The sequence below is a fragment of the Miscanthus floridulus genome, chromosome 3 (assembly GCF_019320115.1).
Source record: "Miscanthus floridulus cultivar M001 chromosome 3, ASM1932011v1, whole genome shotgun sequence".
Lineage (NCBI taxonomy): Eukaryota > Viridiplantae > Streptophyta > Magnoliopsida > Poales > Poaceae > Miscanthus > Miscanthus floridulus.
In genome coordinates, this window is record NC_089582.1 from 142,856,770 (window position 1) to 142,874,927 (window position 18,158).

General features: G+C 42.7%; 1 protein-coding gene and 1 pseudogene across 1 annotated transcript; both read right to left on the reverse strand.

Annotated features, from left to right (window-relative positions):
- Positions 1-887: 887 nt before the first annotated feature.
- Positions 888-8,320, reverse strand: LOC136544594 (peroxidase 2-like; annotated as a pseudogene).
- Positions 8,321-12,202: 3,882 nt separating this feature from the next.
- LOC136544595 (peroxidase N-like) lies at positions 12,203-12,859 on the reverse strand. The gene is made up of 2 exons (XM_066536700.1): positions 12,515-12,859; positions 12,203-12,367 (listed from the first exon to the last, which is right to left on the reverse strand). Exons 1-2 carry the CDS (start codon positions 12,857-12,859, stop codon positions 12,203-12,205), a joined length of 510 nt encoding a protein of 169 aa, XP_066392797.1.
- Positions 12,860-18,158: the final 5,299 nt, after the last annotated feature.

Genomic DNA, 18,158 nt, shown 5'->3' on the forward strand with positions numbered 1-18,158 from the left:
CAATTTTTTAGAATGCAACACAAAACAACGAATACTTATCAGACTTTTTTTAGCACACAACACAAAGCAATGAATACTTATCAGATTTGGCATACAATAATCGTACATAGAAAATGGTATATATCTTCAGGGTTCATATATCCGTTTTGGTTATCCATGGAAATAGAACAATTTCGTGATCCAGAATTCCATGTAATTCACTTAAGCCGGAATTCTTTGTAACAAACTAGCACATCTACTATGGAAATGATTTCCAGGGACGGTCAAAACAGTTTTCAGGGGTGATTTCTGAAATTGACGCTACTCCATAGATCGTAAAGATGTGGGCTCTGTAGTGTCATGCTTCAACACGTCACTAGAAACTATTTATATGGTTCGTTTCATTAAGCAAAACCCTTTAGAAATAAATTTCAAGGGCCATTTGTGTTAAGAAAATTGCTTTTTAAAACTGATTTTCAAATACGGTTGTCTTTAGCAACCACCCTTAGAAGGCTAGAAATCCATTTTCAGCGGCAGACCTATAACCCTACCTATCCCTGGACTATATAAGGAGGAAAACCGACTTGTGTAAACCAATCAGGCTGAGACTCTATCTGTAACCTTAACTAGACTATATAAGGAGTGGTAAGGGATCTCTAATAGGTAACATCTTAGACACACCAAACACACCTATATCGACCAGATCAACGCCCTTGTAACCCTATATATATGGTGCACAAGCAATAAAACTCTCCACACACATCTGTCTCCCGTGTGCAATTAACCCCTTTGATCTAATGCGCGTGATGCATTGATCAATGTACGTAGAAGTTAATTAGATTAATTATTTTCCATCATTTGAGGCATCAGAGTTTGATGAAGAGGCACTAGCCTGACCGGTCATCGGATCATGGTTTGCTGTTGACCACGCGACACCTCTTCCTGATTTCCCCGGTGGTGTCCGTCTTGATCTCGATGCGGCCCATCTTCACCATGACTTCCGCGAACTTGTCCTGCCACAACCATGGAAAGATCGTGTAGACACGCACCAGGTTGTTGGCCATGTCATACGAGGTGAGCGCAGCGTCGGACGTGAAGAGAACCTTGCGGTCCAGCACGTTCTGGTAGTACTGGTTATCCAGGTCGTCGGGGGTCTTAGTCTTGCATCACCGTGTTGTCAGTGCCATTGGCCGACGCGCAGCTCGCCTACAGCTTGGCGGCGAACGCTGGGTCCATGTCCGAGGTGTTGCTGGGCGGGAGGCGGTTCGTGCCGAAGGACGAGCAGTGGGAGCGGTCGATGCTATGCACGCCGGAGAGCGTGACCATGTTGAAGGCGTCGAGCCCCTTGTCGGCGAACATCTTCTAGAGTTGCTGGAGGCCCACGAATGGCGGGAGCAGGTTAGGCAGGGTCTCGCTGGCGAGGGACACGTCGTTGTCGTTGCGGCGGGCGGGCATGTCGAAGCTGATGCGGCCGCCGCTGAGGAAGTAGGATACGTCGTGGGCGGCGAAAGGCGACGATGTCCACACACGAGACCTTGTCGGGGCATGCCTTCTCGAGCTCGTCTTTCGCCGCGTTGATCACCTCGTATAGCCGCGCAGGCTCAGGAAGTTGGGTATGCTGAACCTCTCCGGCTGCTGGTTGGTGCTGGTCGGGTCGAGCAGAACGGAGGCATCGCAATCCTGAACCCATCATGCATTACAGTGCATGTATGTTGTCATCAGCTACTAATATATATAATACGTAGTAGTGATTGCACTGAATGCGAATGGCAAGCGTGATCGAGGTCTTAATAAGACTTACACGGATGAAGTAGTCATGGAAGAAAAGGCGGATGAGCCCTGCTTTGATGCCGTCGTCGAAGCCACTGACGTGCTTCCTCACGATAGCCTCCACATCAACGGAACAGCCGCACTTGTTCTTGTAGTATCCAACCTTGAGCTTCTTCCCAGCATCGTCTGAGCTGGGCGGAGGCGGGGACGGCGGTGGCGGGCTTGGGCTCGTCGGAGGATAGGTGAGCGTGGCCGTGGGTGGTGGCAGGCTTTGGCTCGTTGGCGGATAGGTGGGTGTGGTCGGCGGCGGGCTTAGGCTCGTCGGAGAATAGGTGGGTGTGGGCGGCGGTGGGCTTGGGCTTGTCTTCGAGGATACTATACCGGAAACAGTGGCTTTGTCGTGTGCCACAGGAACTCGGCAAAGCCCACAAAACACCCGACAAAGGCTTTGCCGAGTGTAACACTCGGCAAATAACACACGACATCTACAGTGCTGACAAATGTCTCTTTGCTGAGTGTTTTATATTGGGCACTTGGCAAATACTTTGCCGAGAGCTAAAACCGACGCTTCGCGAAAAAAAGTAACGCGACTACGCGGAGACGGTCATGGCGCGTTTGCCGAGTGTTCCGGACCTGACACTCGGCAAACCTGCCTTCTTTGTCGAGTGTCAAATCCCAGACACTCGGCAAACTTGCCTTCTTTGCCGAGTGTCAAATACTGTACACTCGGCAAAGACTGGCCCAGAACGTACAAATGTTAGCTTCTTTGCCGAGTGTCACAGCGCAGACACTCAACAAAGAAGTCATTTTAGTCCTAGAATGCACATAAATTTGCCACGTGTCCGCTTTGCCGAGTGTTTTTACCGCTCGGCAAAAGTCCTCTTTGCTGAGTGTAACACTCGGCAAAGCGACCATATATTCCCTGTTTTTATTGTTCGGTCACGTACAACATACCCCACTCAAATAAATATTACAGGTATCACACATAGTTCACAATAAGCATCACATACAGTTCATATAGATATATCGATAACACATAAATGCAAATAAACTTCAGAATCACTAGTAGGTTCATTCACAACCACAAATAGTCACAAGTAGTAACAGGTAATCCATAAATATAAATGCAAATAAAATCACAAGTAGTCACTTAGGCCACGGGTTCCACTGCGACCACGCTGGGTCATGAGGCTCATTCGATGCCGCCGATTGATTCTACACAAAGGAGAAGAGATTGCATATGTGAGACAAGATTGAACAACACATATGGTCTCTCTGCTGCCTAACTAGTATAACCCTTGCAACTATCAGCAATATCTTCTCAGTTGCATTGTGCTCTAGTATGATAGCTTAAGTACTAGTTGGTAACAAACATATAGCATTAGTCACTAAGTGTCTAGTGTCTAGGCATCTTTATAAGATTGATTCTGCATAAACTAGAAACAGTGATTATAAGGTTGTAAAGTGACTCATAGTGCCTGAAACAGTATTTGGAGCAGGTTGAGAAGGAGGGACTGACATCGGTGGCGGAGGTTGACCGATTGCAGCGTAAACACCTCTCATATATTCAAACATTTGCAGTCGCTCTGCCTCCATCCTCTGTCGCTCTGCCTCCGCCCTCTACCGCTCTGCCTCCATCTTCGCCTCTAGCTCTAAGAAAGCATCGGTCTTCTCAATCCGTTCATCGGTCAGCGAACCCTGACTAGAGTGGCCCATGTACATCCACTCACGGTCATCCATCCTCTAACATATCAGCAAGTAGTATAAAAATCAATTGCATCTATAGGTTCCTACGTGGTGGTATAATAGGTGAAGATAGGTCATAATCCCACCCGAGGATGTGTAGATGGGGTTAGTTTCTATGCTCTACTCCTATCCGAGATAAAATTTCGGCAGCACCTCCCCGTTGTTCTCCAAATACATGTCTTGGCAGGGAGATTGTGTATTCGGAGAACAATAGGGAGATGCTGCCGAAACTCTGTCTCGGATCCAAGTATAACATGGAAACTAACCCCATCTACACATACTCGGGCTGTCAAAAAATATAGACAATTCAAAACAGATACGGTTATAGATATGCAAAGATCTGCATATTTTCAACCGTATCTCTTTCGAACGGGAGACATCTAGCTAGGTTACGTGATATACAAACATCATATGGAAAGAGGGGTGTAGGATGCCTCACCTTGTTGTCCTACAAAGTGATGAGTCGAGGACGGTGGGGAATGATCTTTGCAATAGCCTCTCCTACAACAAAGAACATAATAGTGTCAATTGTAAATTTCGGCAGCACCTCCCATGCACGGGGAGATAACCAAAACCTGCAACAAACCAACAGCATGATGGCCAACAACCATATACATAGCAATATAACACTCATTAGACCATCAGATCGAACTAAGAATAAAATCTGATCGAACATCTAGCAATAGCAGGTACTATCTAGATTCAGATATGAAAGTACACAAGAGTTTATTATGCTTCCAATCCTAGTAGATAAAATCATGTTAGCAGTGATTAGTCATTCTAGAATCCTAGGGTGCTTACCTGATCGAGGTGCAGGGGGCGTTGGGACCAGGGCCGGGGCCGGGGCAGGGGGAAGGCGGGCGCGGCCCGGCGGCGGAGGGCGTGGTGCAGGGGTCGATGGTCGTGGGGCAGGGCGTCGGGGGGAGGGCACACTAGGCAGTGAGGGTGGCTACGCATAGGGTAGCTCGCCTACTCCTGCTCGGCTTGGGCGCTTGGACGAGCGCGAGAGGGGCGCGGCCGCGCGCACGACGTCGCGAGCCGGCAAAGGCGTAGCCGAGCGGGGCGGCCGGTGGCAACCACTAGAGCGGGTCAGGCGTGGGCGTGGGGCTAGACGCGATGCACGGAGGCTAGGCGCCGGGTGTGGGAAGCCAGCACAGCGCGTGGGCGCGGTGCCGGCGGTTGGTGCGAGCGTGGCTCGGGAGCAGTGCCGGCGGCTGGCATGGGCGTGGAGCCAGGGCCAGCGGCTGGCTGCGTGTGTGTGCGGGCGCGGGTGTGCATGAGTGTCTGCGTGTGTGTGCGATCGAGGCTGTGTACGATGGAGGTTTGCCGAGTGCCCGCGATTTAGCACTCGGCAAAGCCAAGGTTTGCCGAGTGCTAGATCGTGGGCACTCGGCAAACCCATTTTTTCATTTTTGAACCATAAACTACTATGTTTGTGTAGGGCCGTGAAGCGGTTTGCGAGTGTTCCAGGTTTGACACTTGACAAACCCTAGCTTCGTCGAGTGTCAGATCATAGGCACTCGACAAACGTATTTTTTTTTCATTTTCCTCCTTTTCCATAACGTGTTTTCCTCAATTTGTTTCAATGTACTTTGAAAATACCTTCTCAAATTCACTAAACAATATATATTTGATTTTTCTAGGAATATTATTTGATTATTTTATGCAGTTATAGCTCAAATTCAATCTATGTCAATTAAAATCCTATAATCAAACGGATCAAAAAAATTACCAAAATTTCACATGAATCAATCTTTGTTCTCTATTGCCTATATAAAAAGGTTTTGAAATCAAACCCCAATTCGCCCATCACTTTGACTTCAAATCCTACCGAATCCTTCTCAACGCTACGATTCTTCTTATAAGATACTTCGATTTGTAAATATCATATGTGACAGATTATGCGAAACCTTCTCATTTTTTACCACGGCCTCCACATATGATATCATGAGATCTTGATAAATCTCATAATTTTTAGACTTCGTTTGCTTTTTTTAGAATTTAAACACCATTCGGCCACACGTTCGTGGTCGTGTTTCCCGAATAAGATCTCCAAAATTTCTTTTCATTTCCCGAGTAAGGCCTCACACCGGACTTAATAACATGAATATCATTTTTCTACCCATTTTATTCTATTATTTGAATCACTTGCAGTTCAAATTTGACTTATACCAAAAATTTTTTTGAAATTCAATAAATTAATTAAATATAGCAAACAGATCCAGAAATATATCAAATCTTAACATGGAGTACCATATGTTGTATGTGGAGAGTAGAAAATGTTTCAAGGTCAGAAGAGAAAAAACTTATTATTTCATGTAGTTATGGCCAAGGTTTTCATTATCGGAAATAAAAATTTATCGGAGGTCATGGATAAATAGGATAAGCAAGATATATCAGAAATATCGGACCAAATTCAAAAAAAAATTCAAATTGTTTTCAAAAAAATCCGTAGAATTTGACTTGAAACTATTCCTAAGCTATTAAACATCACTTCTTCACAGATAAAAACAAGAATAAAACATTATAGTGTGGGATTATCGCACGGCTGAATTTGGGTTGTCTGTGTGGAAGCAGGAAAGAAGGGAAAAATTTGGCCAATGTCAAATTTTATCGGACCAAGTGGATAGAAAGGAAATTTCGAAAATTTTGGTGAATTTCGGCCGATAAAAAAAACCTTGGTTATGGCTCAAATTCAATCTATATCAATTAAAATCCTATAATTGCACTTAATAAATTAAAATTATCAAATGGATCCAAAAATTACCAAAATTTCACATGAATCAATCTATGTTCTCTATTGCCTATACAAAAAGTTTTAAAGTCAAACCCCAATTCGACTGTCACTTTGACTCCAAATCCTACCGAATCCTTCTCAACGCTACTTCTTCTGAGATACATCGGTTTGTAAACATCGTACGTGACAGATTATGCGAAACCTTCTCAATTTTTTATTACGGCCTCCACATATGATATCATGATATCTTGACAAATCTTATGTTTTTCAGACTTCGTTTGCTTTTTTAGAATTTAAAAACCATTCGGCAACACGTTTGTGGTAGTGTTTCCTAAATAAGAGGTTCGAAATTTCTTTTCATTTCCCGAATAAGGCCTCACATCGGACTCAATAACATGAATATCATTTTTCTACTCATTTTATTCTATTATTTGAATCACTTGTTCAAATTTGACTTATACTAAAAAAATTCCTTAAAATTCAATAAATTAATTAAATATAGCAAACAGATCCAGAAATATACCAAATCTTAACATGGAGTACTACATGTTGTATGTGGAGAGTAGAAAAAGTTTCAAGGTCAGAAGAGAAAAAAACTTATTATTTCATGCAGTTATAGCTCAAATTCAATCTATATCAATTAAAATCAAAATTGCACTTAATAAATTAAAATTATCAAACGAATCAAAAAAATTACCAAAATTTCACATGAATCTATCTATGTTCTTTATTGGCTATATAAAAAGTTTTGAAGTCAAACCTCAATTCGACCGTCACTTTGACTCCAAATCCTATCGAATCCTTCTCCATGTTGCAATTCTTATTCTGAGATACTTCGGTTTATAAACATCGTACATGACAGATTGTGCGAAACCTTCTCAATTTTTTACCATGGTCTCCACGTATGATATCATGTGATCTTAACAAATCTCATGACTTTTAGATTTCATTTGCTTTTTTTAGAATTTAAAAACCATTCGGCCACATGTTTGTGGTCGTGTTTCCTGAACAAGATCTTCGAAATTTCTTTTCATTTCCCGGGTAAGGCCTCACACCGAACTCAATAACATGAATATTATTTTTCTACTCATTTTATTATATTATTTGAATCACTTGATGTTCAAATTTGGCTTATACCAAAAAAATTCCTTGAAATTCATTAAATAAATTAAATATAGCAAACAGATCCAGAAATATACCAAATCTTAACATGGAGTACCACATGTTGTATGTGAAGAGTAGAAAAAGTTTTGAGGACAGAAGAGAAAAAAAACTTATTTATTTGTCGAGTGAAAAAAAAACACTCGGCAAAATTATTTCTTTGCCGATTGCTAAAGGAAAACACTCGGCAAACTTACGTCTTTGCCGTGTGCTACTAACGGACACTCGGCAAACTCCTAACGACCGGCACACTAACTGACGGATGTCCACATGGCGGTTTTTTGTTGCGTGTCTCTGTTTTGTCGAGTGATTTTTTCTAGTTTGCTGAGTTGTCTTTTTTCAGCACTCGACAAAGAGTTTGGTATATCGAGTGCCATTATTTTGCCGAGTGTGGTTTCTGCAGCACTCGGCAAATAGCTTTTTTGCCGAGTGCCCGATGGAATGCACTCGGCAAATAGTTTGACACTCGGCAAATCACCTGTTTTCGGTAGTGATAGGTGGGTGGCTGCAGAGTCAGGGGCGGGCTCGAGCCCCCTACCGATACCAGAGCCCTGGAGCCCCCTTGAATTTTTAGGCAAAGTTCTATCGTGTAGGTGGGGCTGAGACTTAAGATCGAGCAGCAGTCGAAGATATGTTACTGTCGCACTTTTGTTCAGCCCCCCTAAAATTTTTCCTAGATCTGCCGTTGTGCAGAGTGGCCGGAGGGTAAGAGGGTGACTGTGGGTGTGGGGTGGCCAGACGATCCGGGTAAGTTGGCGGCTTCGTTTTGGGGGTCGTGGCCGGAGGGTGATTGGGTGGTGGTTGTGTGATGGGAATGGGATTGCCGCCCCGGCCACCATTACCGTTGCGGAAACCTGCTTGGCGGCATGATGCAGAACCAAGCAGCGCGAGCACTGCAACAACAGCGAGCTTAGCGGCCATCATCATCATCCTTGCTTTGCTCCTGCTGCCTTGGATCACTAGCTAGCTACTGTGTACTGAAGTATTATAGTATATGCTAAACTAGAACAAGAAGCAGCAAGATAAGATAGCTCGATGGGATGAGGATTATTGAGGAGTACCCTGCTGGTCGTTGCTGTTTTTCATGTCTACTTAATTGTAGCTTCAGCTCGGATAACCAGCAGGAATGACGAATGAATGTTTCAGTTTCTGGAGCCCATGTTATGAGACGTCCAAAGTCAACTCGTAGAGAATATGGCGAGTACGTGAGTGAGCTCCGATCCAGGCAGTGTGGCAGCCCGGCCGGAATGCATGGTTGACTTAATTATTGTCTGCAGGCGATCAGCAGCCTGCATCGATTGATCAAGCATACTGCACATATGATATATTTACTCATTCAATTGTAACACAAAACACATACTATGCCCTTGTTTAGTTGGACCCCAAATTCCAAAAAAGTGCTACAGTACCTGTCACTTCGAATGTTTGCGGCCTGTGCATGGAGCATTAAATGTAGATGAAAAAAAACTAATTGCACAGTTTGGTGGAAAATTGCGAGACGAACGTTTTGAGCCTAATTGGTCCATGTTTGAACACTAATTGCCAAATAAAAACGAAGGTGCTACAGTATCCCCAAATTCCAAATTCCTGGAACTAAACAAGGGCTATATGTATGATATATATGGTGGCAGACTGGCAGTAGTGATCGATTACCCGCCTGACGATGACTGTGCAAATGGTATATACCGCGCATGCTCTAGCAGTCTAGCAGTCTAGCTAGTTTAAATTCAAATACTATCCCAATAACACCTTTTGGACAGCTTGTAATAGTAGCACTAAATCTGCCTTTTGGTCATCTATTCTTCAAGTCAAAGATACACTTCAGAAGCAATGCATTATTCAAATTCATAATGGCAATTCTAGTATTTGGTCCACGCCTTGGTGGATATCTAGGATGATATTTATAATCACATTAATTTACCTGTTACTGTTCAACCTCTTCCTAATGAAGTTTCTGATCTTTGGATTCGTGAAACTCAGATTTGGGATACTGATCTTATTTCTAAGATTTTTTATGCCTCTGCTGTTCGTTGCATCACTCATACCTCGGTGGTGCCTTCTGATTCACAAGATATTATTAGATGGAAACCAGCTAAAAAAGGCATATGCACCACCAAAAAAGAAGCTTTTCTTTATCTTAATAAACAATTGCAGGTTCAGATCAACAATCAGGGAAGCAGAACTATCACTCAAGAAGCTCTACAAATCCTTAATAGAGTTTGGAAGCACAAAACACTCTCACCGTGTATAAAGGCTTTCACTTGGAGGCTCATGAGAAGGGCTTTGGCAACCGGCGCCAGAGCAGGAACTTATACTGCTAAAATCAGCAAGGAATGTGCTACTTGCAATTTATTTGAAAATGACTCTCATCTTTTCTTTCACTGTACTTTTGCTAGAGCTGTCTGGTTCTCTACCTCTCCACCCTTAAAGCCCCGTTCGGCTGGCAGAATCTTGGCTGAAACTGGCTGGTTGTGTAAGAGAGAAACACTGTTTGGCTGGTTTGATGAACAGTGAAATGTGAGGGGAAGCAGCCGGCTGGTCTGGAACTTCCAGACCAGCGAACGGAACAAGATGGAGTGCAGGATACTTTAGCATCTCTAATCACTTCTAATACTACTGCTGATGAGCTTCAAATTATCTTAACAACTATTTGGTACATTTGGAAAGCGAGAAATGATACTCGCTTCAACAATAGAAGAAGGTCTGTCTTGCAAATACACTTTGCGGTAGCAGCGGATATAAAGATTTCAAGATTTGCAGGAGACAAAGAAGATGTTCACATTCAGAACGAAAATGAAGGATCCCATAATCAATTGCAGAATAATCCAAACCCACAGTCAACCAGAGTTGGCGCCCAGCCGATTCTTCCATTTTCTTTGCAGGAAACTCAAGGATTGACAAGTCATGGAAATATCACAAGGTTTCAAAGGAATCAACCAAGAGTTCAAGGAAACCAAACAAATATGGATGCTTGTTTTCAGCAAGAAGGTATAGAATTCTCATTTGCAGGTAACACTGGAGAAACGACAAGCCACTACCAAAGTGAGTCGGCTTGGATGATTAATTTACCAGGGCCACCTAATTATAACATCTCCATGCCAGCAAAATTGCCTGGTACTAGATGTTACACTGATGCTTCAATTTCTCCAGATACTTCTCCGCAGGTTCCAAGACGAGAAGGAATAGGCATCTTTATTGTCACCTCTTATGCAGGCATAACAGCAACCATTTATGTGAAGGCGATTTGTCAAGAATGTAACTCGGTCTTGATGGCTGAAGCAACAGCTTTAGCTCTTCGTGCAAAGATTTTGAATGCTATGCAGGTGCCAGTGTGCCACAACCCTTCTTCCTATCTGATAACCAACAGCTGGTCAACTTCCTCAATGGAAAAGATCATTCAAACCCTCCGATTTGGGAGATTAAACCCTACACTCAGAGCTTCGTCAACATCATATCAACTAATGGAGGAAAAATCTTCAAGATTGGAAGAAAGCTAAATATCACTGCTCATGTCCTAGCTAATCAGGCCTACAATTGTAGCATCACTCAAATTCATGATCATAGAGCTACATGTACAAATCGTAGGCATTACAGCTATAAACTCTGTAATGGGTGGCTCTTTCACCCTCATAGCGGCTTCCTGCCGTTAATCAATAAAATTTGTCCCTTTATCAAAAAAAAAATTGTCCCTTTATAAAAAAAAAGTCTCACAGGAAATCACACAAGCTCCTTAATTCTTTCGGATGAAGTTCATTGATTGAACTGTATATATGTATGCTAATATACCCGGCTGATGCAAAATATTTCAACGAATTCTCATCCTGTCCGAAAGCAGAGAAGGACCAGGAATACAAACGGAGAGCCCTTCATTTCATCTGGGCTGATTTGGAGTACTGGGGGTATTTCTGCCTTTCCTTCCTTCAAAAATTCCTATATGTTTAGGAGAAAAACCTTATCCATTAAGAGATGGAACTTCAAGAGCAGTTGGGTCTAGAGGGAAGTTGTGAGCATTACGTTCGCACATTACCTCCATATCCATATTAGCACGGTTGATGATATCAGTCCAAGTATTAATAACGTGACCTTGGCTATCAACTACAGATTGGTTGAAATTGAAACCATTTAGGTTGAATGCTATAGTACTAATATCTAAAGCAGTGAACAAGATCCCTACTACAGGCCAAGCAGCCAAGAAGAAGTGTGAAGAACGAGAGTTGTTGAAACTAGCATATTGGAAGATTAATCGACCAAAATAACCGTGAGTCATGTGCTATGGAACGGCCCATGTCGTCTAGTATTTCAAATCAACATTCACTGGGCCTTATAAAAGAAAATATGGACCGGGCCTTTCTATTGTTTCGGAGAATCCATGGACCCTCTCGAGAAACATAATGCCCCTTCAGAAGCCTACCGTTGCAAATTAGTAATGCCGAATGTAGAGGAAGTTTTGTGTGAACAAATGAAATGAAGTGCTTGAATTGTTCAAAGTACTCTTGCAACAAAAATGCCATCATGACAAATACTAATGGATGTAAATTAAGGAATTCGCATGATAATAAATGCAAGAGAACAAAAAAGCAAAACAAAATCAACACACCAAGCTCCAACTCCAAGTATTGCATGCAGTATATGAAAACCAGCGGCAAATGGTACGCAGTGCCCGATCGAACTGGATGCTTCGTTCCATGCATTTAGGCAGCCAGCTGCGCTCCTCCCCGCACCTCCTCGCCGTACGTCTTATATGTATCAGTAGGAATTGTAAATATGGAGCACTTCTCCCTGATCTCAGGCTTGGGTCTGTTGATGGTCTTATCCCTGATCTCGCCCATCCTTCACCATGGCGTCGGCGAACGTGCGGTACCAGTCTCCTGCGTTCCTGGCGAAGCCATCCACCACCTTCCTCGCGTCGTCCGTGGAGTTGAGCGCGGCGTCCGACGTGAAGAGCACCTTGCCGCTGTGCACGTTCTTGTAGTACTGGTTGTCCAAGCTCAACCGGCATCACGGGGTCCTGCACCACCCCTGAAGTCGGGTCCGTTGTTGCTGCAGGTCACGTTCAGGCTGTTGTCGAGGTCGTGGTCCATGTCCGAGGTGTTGCTGGGCGGCAGGCGGTTGCCGAAGAACCCCGAAGCTGTGCGCGCCGGAGAGCGTGATCATGTCGTGGGGGTCGAGGCCCTGCGCGGCGAAGCTCTTCTCCAGGTCGTCGAGGGTGTCGAACGGCCCCGGCAGGTTCCGCTCAGCCTCCTCCTTGAGGGACACACGCGGCCATCGAGACGGCCCGCCGGCATCGCGAAGTCGATGGCGCCGTAGCTGAGGTCGTTGCGGCCGGGCGGCGTCGCGGGCGGCGAAGGCGACGATGTCCTCGCACGAGGCCTTGCCGCGGCATGCAGGATTATTCTCGAGCTCCGCCATGGCCGCGTCGATCACCTCGAACCCGCGGAGGCTGTTTATGTTGGGCAAGCCGAACATCTCCGTCTCTTGGCTGGAGCCGCTGGTGTTCCTCAGGAGAAGGGAAGCATCACACCCTTGAAAACATGCAATACCACGTCAGCAAAGACACGAACACGACCCCAATGTTGCATTGCGCATGCATCGCCGGCGCCACAAGAAGCAAGGCAGCGAGGCTATATCTATATATATGTGAGATGTACGTACCCGAACAAAGCAATCGTGGAAGAAGAGACGAACGAGTCCTGCGCCAATGCCAGGGTTTTCCTTGATGGCCTTCTCCACGGCCTTCTTCACGACGTCCTCAGCGCTAGGGAAGTAATAAGGGGTACCACTCTTGTTGTAAGTAGCCCACGGTGAGCCCTGAGGGAGTAGGGCTCACGTCTGGAAGATCAGGGTTAGGCGTTGGGGTTTCGTCGCGGCAAGGAGGCAACAACGGGATCCACCCTCGCAAAATGCAGCCGAGGCTACGGCTAGAGCTAGAGGTCTCTGGGTCTGGCTAGGGTAAGTGCCCTGGTGGCATGCCACGGACCCCCAGGAGCCCGAGCAAGGTGATCGCCAGGGCGGCAAGCTTGGCCATTTCTTCGCTCGTGCAACTGCCTAGCTAGCTAGCTAGCTGTTGGTTTTCTTTCTAAAGCACGCACGCACCTGCAGATGGATCGTGTGTGCTAGCTCGCTCTGCTGCTGTACTCTTGGAATGTGCGGGCAGGCAGTGCGATTTATAGCCAGCGCTAGCTCCCGGTGTCCAGGACCAGATCTAGAAATATACAATAAATTAATTAAATATAGCAAACAGATCCAGACATATATCAAATCTTAACATGGAGTACCACATGTTGTACGTGGAGAGTAGAAAAAGTTTCAAGGTTAGAAGAGAAAAAAACTTATTATTTTATGCAGTTATAGCTCAAATTCAATTTATATCAATTAAAATTCGATAATTGCACTTAATAAATTAAAATTATCAAACGGATCCAAAAAAATACCAAAATTACACATGAATCAATCTTTGTTCTCTATTACCTATAAAAAAGTTTTGAAGTCAAACCCCAATTCGACTGTCACTTTGACTCCAAATCTTACCGAATCCTTCTCAACGCTACGATTCTTCTTCTGAGATACTTCGGATTGTAAACATCGTCCATGACAGATTGTGCGAAAACTTCTCAGTTTTTTATCACAGCCTCCACGTATGATATCATGAGACCTTGACAAATCTCATGATTTTGAGACTCCGTTTGTTTTTTTTTAGAATTTAAAAACCATTCGGCCACACGTTCGTGGTCGTGTTTCCTGAACAAGATGTTCGAAATTTCTTTTTATTTCCCGGGTATGGCCTCACACTGGACTCAATAACATGAATATCATTTTTCTACTCATTTTATTCTATTATTTCAATCACTTGCAGTCAAATTTGACTTATACCAAAAAAATTCCCTAAAATGCAATAAATTAATTAAATATAGCAAACAGATCCATAAATGTACCAAATCTTAACATGGAGTACCACATGTTGTATGTGGCGAGTAGAAAAAGGTTCAATTTTAGAAGAGAAAAAAACTTATTATTTTATGCATTTATATCTCAAATTCAATTTATACCAATTAAAAATCTATAATTGCACTTAATAAATTAAAATTATCAAACGGATCCAAAAAATTACCAAACTTACACATGAATCAATCTTTGTTCTCTATTGCCTATACAAAAAGTTTTGAAGTCAAACCCCAATTCAACCGTCACTTTGACTCCAAATCTTACCGAATCTTTCTCAACGCTGCGATTCTTCTTCTGAGATACTTTAGTTTGTAAACATCGTACATGACAGATTGTACGAAACCTTCTCAATTTTTTACCACAGCCTCCACGTATGATATCATGAGATCTTGATAAATCTTATAATTTTAGACTTCGTTTTTTTTAATTTAAAAATCATTCGGCCACACGTTCGTGGTCATGTTTTCTGAACAAGATGTTCGAAATTTCTTTTCATTTCTCGGGTAAGGCCTCACACTGGACTCAATAACATGAATATTATTTTTCTACTCATTTTATTCTATTATTTGAATCACTTGCAGTTCAAATTTGACTTATACCAAATCTTAACATGGAGTACCACATGTTGTATGTGGAGAGTAGAAAGAGTTTCAAGATCAGAAGAGAAAAAAATTATTTATTTGCCGAGTGTAAAAAAAAACACTCAGCAAACTTACTTTTTTGCCGAGTGCAAAAAAACAGACTCGGCAAACTTATTTCTTTGCCGAGTGCCACTAACGGACACTCGGTAAACTCCTAACGGTCGGCACACTAACTGACGGATGTCCACGTGGCGATTTGTTGCCGAGTGTCTCTGTTTTGTCGAGTGTTTTTTTCTAGTTTGCCGAGTGTGTTTTTTTTCATTACTCGGCGAAGAGTTTGTTTGCCGAGTGCCATTATTTTACCGAGTGTGTTTTTTGCAGCACTCGACAAAAAACTTGTTTGCCGAGTGTCCAATAAAATACACTCGGCAAATAGGACAAATATTTTTACACTCGGCTGTTGTTTCCAATAACGAGAACGTACTTGCATATGCAAGGGGGTGTTCCCACTTGCCAGTGCTGTACCTGCAGGAATGTCCGCGATCCCGTGCTTCGCGGCGCTGCACGTTGCGCCGTTGCGAGCTCAATCAGTCAGAGCGCACAGCTCAAACGGCTGACCTGCGATATTGTATGTTAAGCTCGATCGGCGCGGGGCACGCGTACGGGTTGCGCGTCGTCCGATCCGCGTCGAGAGGCTGCGATAACTCGGCGGCGATGGGCTTCGTGTCTGGCCAACAGGGTTAGATTATTCCTGCATGCGTTTTGACAAGGAATCATATTGGTCTTGCTATCGTAAGTGAGTTGTTTGAACCGAAAAAGATCTCATCTAAATCACACATGCAGGTATGATATGCTAGTATATAGCTAAGCTAGGGAGTTCTGTTTTGATTATTATTATATATACAAAGATAAACTCATCTGCTAGCTGAGTTGCAGTTGACATTATTCCTGTGGACCAACAGAGAAGAAATATACCAGAATTTAATTTGACAGCTGTTCGCCAGCCGGCACTACGGGACTCAGTGAATTTGCCGAGTGCCAGGGGCACTCGGCAAAGCCCAATTTGCACTCGGCAAAGGCTTTGCCGAGTGTTGCACTCGGCAAAGAGCACTCGGCAAAAAAAGAGTCGGCAAAGACGTCTTTGCCGAGTGTCTTTTATCGGGCACTCGGCAAAGCCTTTGCCGAGTGCCGACACTCGGTAAAGTTGGAACCGAAAAAAAACCCGAAAAAAATGGGAATTTTTACCCAAAAAAAATGGAAATTTTTTTTTAATTGGTGGAGGCCCCCACCGGTCAGCGCCCATCCATCTCCGGCTTTTTTCGCGTAAATTTCACGGCTACGCGGCCGACGGGATTCGAACCCAAGACCTCTCGCTGCGCACAAACCTCCTCTACCACTACACCACACTGTCACTTGTGTCTAGAATCCGTTTTAGTTCCCAATATATTATACTAAACCGAGTGTAAATTGCTTATTTGATGCCATAAATGAATTCAAATCAAAAAGTGGTCAACTACAAAGTTTTATAAATTTTTGAGATCTACAATTTTCATTTAGTAAGTTTTTCCATCCGAGGTCGTTTGAAAAATTTGAATTTTAAATTTGAGAGATTCAAACGTAGTTTTGCATGATAAGATGATTTCAAATCAAAAAGTTGTCAACTACATAGTTTCATAACTTTTGGAGATCTACAATTTTCATTTAGGAAGTTTTTTCATCCGAGGTCGTTTGAAAAATTCAAATTTTCAAATTTTCAAATTCAAACGTCATTTTTGCATGAAAAATGATTTCAAATCAAAATGTTGCCAACTACAAAATTTCATAACTTCTCAAGATCTACAAAGTTTATTTTGGTCATTTGTTCATCCGACATAGTGGTAGTAACATTGTTCACAAATCATATATATCTCTCTTCTATTTTCATGAAATTAATATGAGAGATGTATATTTTATGAACAACGTTATTGTCGCTTTGTCAAATAAAGAAATGACCAAAATAAACTTTGTAGATCTTGAGAAGTTATACAACTTTGTAGTTGAAAAGTTTTTCATTTGAATTCATTTAGGGCCTCAAAAATTGATTCGAAAAACTGATTTGCCGAGGGCCAAAAAAATACACACGGCAAAATACCTCTTTGCCGAGTGCTAAAACATAGGCACTCGGCAAAATACGGCTTTGCCGAGTGCTATAAAAAAAGCACTCGGCAAACTGAGAGTAAATTGCTTGTTTGAGGCCCTAAATGAATTCAAATCAAAAAGTGGTCAACTACAAAGTTTCATAACTTTTTGAGATCTACAATTTTCATTTAGTAAGTTTTTCCATCCGAGGTCGTTTGAAAAATTTGAATTTTAAATTTGAGAGATTCAAACATAGTTTTGCATGATAAGATGATTTCAAATCAAAAAGTTGTCAACTACATAGTTTCATAACTTTTGGAGATCTACAATTTTCATTTAGGAAGTTTTTTCATCCGAGGTCGTTTGAAAAATTCAAATTTTAAAATTTTGAAATTCAAACGTCGTTTTTGCATGACAAGATGATTTCAAATCAAAATGTTGCCAACTACAAAATTTCATAACTTATCAAGATCTACAAAGTTTATTTTGGTCATTTGTTCATCCGACATAGTGGTAGTAACATTGTTCACAAATCTTATATATGTATCTTCTACTTTCATGAAACTAATACGAGAGATATGAGAGATGTAGATTTTATGAACAACGTTATTGTCGCTTTGTCAAATGAAGAAATGACCAAAATAAACTTTGTAGATCTTGAGAAGTTATACAACTTTGTAGTTGAAAAGTTTTTCATTTGAATTCATTTAGGGCCTCAAAAATTGCTTCGAAAAAATGATTTGCCGAGGGCAAAAAAAAATGCACACGGCAAAAAGCTTCTTTGCCGAGTGCCAAAACAAAGGCACTCGGCAAAATACATCTTTGCCGAGTGCCAGAAAAAAACACTCGGCAAAGACGTATTTTGCCGTGTGTTTTTGTTTGCCGAGTGTATTTTATTTGGCACTCGGCAAACACGGTCTTTGCCGAGTGCCCGATAAAATACACTCGGCAAAGCCTCGGCACTCGGCAAATCGCCGGTTTCCGGTAGTGCGGTGTGCCAAGTTGTCATCAAAATGTAGGTCGCCCATGCAAATAGTGCGGAAAGGTAGTCTTTTCTCATTATACATTTTCATTTTTTTACTTGAAATATTTTTTCAAACAGTTTTGTTTCTTAATTTGATTAT

Excerpts from the sequence above, each read along its gene's own strand:
- LOC136544595 (XM_066536700.1), bottom strand. The coding sequence starts at position 12,859 with ATGTTCGGCTTGCCCAACATAAACAGCCTCCGCGGGTTCGAGGTGATC. Across the intron at positions 12,368-12,514 it reads CCGGCGCGCACAGCTTCGGG|TACTACAAGAACGTGCACAG; the intron begins GTTCTTCGGCAA and ends TTGGACAACCAG.